This window comes from Humulus lupulus, chromosome 5, assembly GCF_963169125.1.
Source record: "Humulus lupulus chromosome 5, drHumLupu1.1, whole genome shotgun sequence".
NCBI lineage: Eukaryota > Viridiplantae > Streptophyta > Magnoliopsida > Rosales > Cannabaceae > Humulus > Humulus lupulus.
In genome coordinates, this window is record NC_084797.1 from 238,342,080 (window position 1) to 238,348,079 (window position 6,000).

At 29.6% G+C, this 6,000-nt stretch overlaps 1 protein-coding gene across 1 annotated transcript; it reads left to right on the forward strand.

Annotated features, from left to right (window-relative positions):
* Positions 1-3,073: 3,073 nt before the first annotated feature.
* On the forward strand, positions 3,074-3,475 carry LOC133780130 (uncharacterized). Its single transcript, XM_062220005.1, has one exon. It carries the CDS (start codon positions 3,074-3,076, stop codon positions 3,473-3,475), a length of 402 nt encoding a protein of 133 aa, XP_062075989.1.
* Positions 3,476-6,000: the final 2,525 nt, after the last annotated feature.

The window sequence follows — 6,000 nt, forward strand, 5'->3', positions numbered from 1 at the left end:
ACAATACTTGTAGATATTCAAGGTGGTTATAACGTTTCTCCAAGGCTTTAGCATCTCAGGTTTCATGTCATTGTGCGAGCCACTGACATCTCCCGAGCTAACATTGCTCTCGAGATAGTACATCGAGCTCAAGACCCATGCTCCGAAGTTCCTGAAGATGAGGGTGTTCTCGGGGCTACCTTTCGAGATCGAGATCATTTCGAGGTCACCACATTCGAGATCATATATCATACTTTGCAGGCTCGATTTACCATCCTAGAGCATACCCTAACCCTCACGAGACCATTTAATGCGAACTTAGCTTTCGAGGTCATATTTACTATGGCTCGAAACCTGGGTATAACAAATTACAATAATATTTAAAAATAAATTAATAATAGAATAAAATAAAAATAGAAAAAGTCCTAGTGTAGAGTAATATACTTGCATCAACTATTTTTAGTTTCTATTGTAACTCGAAATGTCTTTTGGTGAATTTGATAAAGAAAAAGAGCTTCAATCATATTAATATTATACATGGATTTTAAATTTAAGTTTGTTGCTAGTGTTTTTTTTTTTTTTGAAAAGAAATTTGTTTCTAGTTGATAGTAAATTATATTATATGTTTAATATGATATTAGAAGTTTAAGTTTAATTACATTTTATTTAAGTTATAAAACATATAATTTTATTATTTTTAAATAATTGTCATTGTAAAATATGTCAAAAATATCTTATTTTAATTTGTTTATTTATTTAATTTGATTTAAGTTTAAATCATGTTTACAATCTACCGTTAAATATAAGAATATTTTGTTATATATAAGAATATTCCGTTAAAATTAACGAAAAAAAAATAAAAAAACTGTTAAAACCAAATATTTCCGTTATCTGCACACTTATTATATAGAAGAGCACTTACAAACAAAAATAAATAAAAAAAAAGAATTAGAGATTTTTACGTGCTTCAGTAGTTAAATATACCTACGTCTACGAGTCACTTTTATTATATTTTGCGTTAAAGCTTCTAAGAGCAATTTCACATAAGTTTTTAGTAGCAATTTGTGCTTAGTTCCTAAATGACTATGATCCAGACTATTTATAGACTTGGTTTACAGAATATTCTTCCTTAATTTTAAGGAAGCTACAACATATCTCATTTGAATTTTAAATACAAATGTATTTAAATAAATACATTTAAATGCATTACTTAAAACAAATATCCCTTAAAAATAGGTTGTTTACACACGGTTATAACTAAACCCATAAAAATAGGAATTTATAACCATATACATACATTTGATCTAACATGCTTTCGAGCTCACATAATACTAACGTTGCCTTCTCATTGATCAATCCGTCGATGTTGTCTTTTGGAGGGAATCTCTGCTTTCGAGCTCATATGGCATGCTTGAGTGTTAGTGACATGACACTTATATGTATTTTCAATATCAATACAAGTCATCATACTGAATACTTTTAATGTTTTTGATATCTTCACTTGCGAGCCTACATTTAAATGCTACTATTTTATTCTCGAAATTTGTGTGTAACACACATGTTTGCTTGTTTATATTTAATATTTTAAGAACTAAATTAATGTTAGCAAAATTAACAGTAAAACTGATAAAAAAAAAGTATATAGATGTTTTGATATCTCAATAACTTACAATTTTGTTACTTTTAATGAATCAATTTGATGAAGGAAAAAAAATTAAACGAAGGAAAAGAGAGGAAAAAAGGTCTAATGACGTGATGTATGCAAATATCTCAATTATCTGCAGTATTTTTTATTTCTTTATTATTTTTTAATAAATATCTATTAAATTATCATAAGATATTCCAATTATATTTTAAAGACGAATAATTTTAATATGATTCTTTTAAATTTGAAAACAACTCAAATAAACGTAATTAGAAAATATTCTATTTTAATTAATTAATGTATTTATTTTTTAAAATAATTAATTAATATTATGTTATAGTTGAAAAAAAAAACAGAAAAAATATTAAACCAATAATCCATTAGCTACACATTTTTTATATATTGATAGTTTTTTTTTAAATAAAATTAGTTATTTTAAGAAAAAAAAATCTAAAAAACTACACTTACCCATATCATTTACCACTCAGGAAGGAGTAATGTAATCCAACTATTGTATGAAAAAATATCATAGAAAATAATATTGATTTTATGTGCTCAAAAATCTTTTTTCTAATATGGAATCTTAAGATGCCGATTGTTGTTATTATTTCATTTTAATTTTTTTATTAATTAATTATTTTTCATATTATATAGGTCCTAGAAAGTTTTCCCCCAATTTTCTTTTCATCACAGATAAACCTAACGTCAAATTAATTTAAATGTCCAAACAAACATTAACCCCTAATATCTCTCAATTTTGTTGTTGAACACAAATAAATCCTAAACCTCCAAATTCAAATTAGTTGATTTTGATTGAAAAATATCAAATCTGTTCTATTTTTCATCTAGATAGATTATATTTCAGCTTAATTTTTATAATTTACAATTATCTATTTTTAAAATTTTGATTAATTAATTAATTAATTTTTCACATTGCATAGGTTCTTCAAATTTCCTCCCTCAATTTCTCTCAATTTTGTTAATGAGCACAAATAAATACGTTCAAATTCAAAATAATTTGTTTTTTTTATTAAAAAATATCAAATCTATTTTCTTTTTAATTTTATTAAGATTGTTAAATTTTTTTTAACAAACTAAATAAATTTTTCATTCATTTTTTCTATTTATTTTTCTTATCGTATACAAATGTACTAATTATAAAAAAAAACATACAAGCCTTTCACAAAATAACAAATAATAACAGAGAAATTTAAATCTAATAGATCTTTACAGATATTTCAAGTAGATTAAAATTGAAATACTAATTCATGTAAAATAAAATCAACTTACATATACCAAACCTCTCTATATATATACATCAAACACTAGAGAAAAAGATTAACCAAATACTAGCAGTGAAGTAAGTACTCTCTTCAACGATAACACTTACTTAATTCTCTGAAATAATAATCTCCCAAGATTATTTAGCTTGAAAATTCACTGGTTATCATGGCTGATCTTCCTCTTCCGATACTGTGCACAAAGGGGTGTGGATTTTATGGAAGTGCTGAGACTCAAAACATGTGCTCTAAGTGCTATATCAACTTTCTTACACATGAAATAATAATACCTAATTCTACAGTCACTACTAGAGATGATGATGGTGATGGTGGTGTTTGTGTTTCTGATAATAACCCTATAAAGGATTTGAAAGCCACCAAAAAGAATAGATGCAAGGACTGCAACAAGAAGATTGGATTGATCGGGTTTTCATGTCGTTGCGGCAACGTCTACTGCAGCCGCCATCGCTTGCCGGAGGAACATGCTTGCACCTATGATTTCAAGGCCACTGCTCCGCCAAACCATCACTTGGTTCACATTTGTGCTGATAAATTGGAGCGGAGACTTTAGTTTATGAGACTCTTATGTGATTTACTTTTCTTATTTCTTTGGGTGTTATCTTTTTTTAGTCCCCTTCGAGGGAATGGAATTACAATGTTAATGTGAATGAATTTATAGTGTTTAATTAAAATGATTTTATTTAGTTAAGTGTGCAATTTTAATAAGGGAATTTTTTTAAAATATGGTTTTTATGCCATCATTGTGTAAAAGTATGGGGATTATACTTTTGCTAATTTGTATGAGAAAATTTATTAAAAAAAAAAACAAAGTATGAAAAACACAATTAATAGCTGAATAAATATGGAAGCCAAATTTAAAATCAAAATACATTAGCATTCCACCATTCTCTCTCAAATCCTAGCCACACAAACCATTTCTCCCTCCAAACTCAGCCATACAAACACATTCTCTCTCTAAAACCCAGCCACACCTTCCCCTCTAGCTCCGGCCGGTGTAATCCCCTCCATCTCCGGCGACCCCAACCGTGACCCCATCCAGCACTGCGACCCTTCGTCCCAGAGCCCTAACCGTTCGAGACCCCAACTCCGCCCGAGCCCCATCATCTACACCCAGGTGCAATTTCGTACCTCCTCTGCGACGTAACTTCGAGCCCATCCCAACGGCAACCCACACCTAGACGCGAACCACCCTCCTTATCTCCATCTCTGTCGTTGATCCCGAGATCCATCGCCACCCCTTTGCAACCTGGCCCCGAACCCAACACTCCAAGCCGAGAACCAAGAACTTGAAAGCTCCACCCTAGCCTCGTCCCAGCTAGGTGAGTCCCAGCCCCAACTTTAGATCTGAATATTTTTTCTATTTTCGAGGTGGTCGGAGTGGAGGGTAGGCAATAATAGGCAGGCGACAGCTAGGGTTCTTAGTGAGGGAAGAGAAGAAGATGGGAGAGAGAGAAATTGGATGGATCTGTTTTATTTTTCTTTTATCTTCAAGTCTATGGTAACTGGTACCTTCATATTCTGATGTGTGTGTATAGTTCTGGGTTCTTTATGGTAACTGGTTACTTGTTACTAAAATCAAAGTTACTTCTTCCACCTTGTTTAATTAAGTGTTCTTCCTTTTTTTCCTTCAAATTTGATGTTTCTTTTCATATTTAATATGAGTAACCCATCATCCTCTTGTGGTAATTGGTTACCCCTCTTATGACAGAAGGTAACTCCTCTCAGGGTAACTGGTTACCCCTCCTAGTACATGTTATTTATCCTAGCTCTAGGATTTTTTTTACATAATTGTCAAAAATCAATCAAGTAACTGGTTACCTTAACCAGGATTTGAAAAAAGAAACGTACAATCTAAAAAAAAGAAAAAAAATGTTTATAATAAATAAAAAAATTGCAAAACAACCAAAGAAAAATTTAATATAAAATTAATTATATAAAAATAATATAAAAAAATAAGCTAAAAAAATAATAATCAAATTTCAAACGTTCCCTTCTAAATTAATAAAACTTGATTAAGAGTAAAACTAAGACATAAACCAACTTTTATATAAAGTATGGGAAAATAAACCCATAAAAGTAAAAATTCTTTAAAAAGCCATAGATTAACTTTTTTTTTTAAAAGCCACATTTTTGCACACTCTATTAAAAATCCCATATAGAATGCAATTTCCTATTTTAATAAAATAATGTACTTCAATTTTTTTTTTTAAATAATGAAAAAAAATTCTACATGTTTAAGATTGATGATTCCATTCCAACTCTACCAAATATGCTTTTCAATTTTATATATATAACCCAATTTTTTACATGGTGTCGTAAATAGAGTTCAAACAATTAGTTGCACACGTGCTTGTTTTTTTTATACGCGTGCAACTGACTATTTTGAACTCTCTTTTCAGTGTCATAATTTATTCAAAATTTCCAAAAATAAAAAAACTGGTGGGATACCTGCTATAATTACAATGTACAGTATCAAATAAAAAATTTGGTAGGGGGATTTTTTGTTATTGGCATATGGAGAAATTATAATTCAATTTTTTTTATATGATGGTAGACATCCCACGAGTTTTCGGAAAAACTAAAAATCAATGGGATATCAACTACAATGTACACCATCATAATAGGAGAATTTTTTGCATTTGACATATGGAGAAATTATAATCAATTTTTTTTTTATATGATGGTGTATATTGTAGCTATAGTAGGCATCCCAATAGATTTTGAAAAATTCCAAATAATTTATAGTACCAAAATTATGGTTCAAACAGTTAGTTGCAAGTGCCTGATTTTTTTTATACGCATGTAAAGCAGATTGTTAGAATCTAATTTCGACACCCTAAATTATTCAAAAATTGGTGGAATACCTGTTGTAATTATCATGTACATCGTCATATAAAAGAATTGAGTTATAATTTTTTCAGGTAACAAAAATAGAAAACACCCCTACTGTAGGGGCAAAAGTGACGTCCGTACTTTAGAAGTATACATAGGGAAATTAGATAGTGGGGGTGCCACTTTCGCCCTTTCGGTAGGAGCGTCTCTGTTTTTAGCAAGTGAAGAAATTATAACCCAATT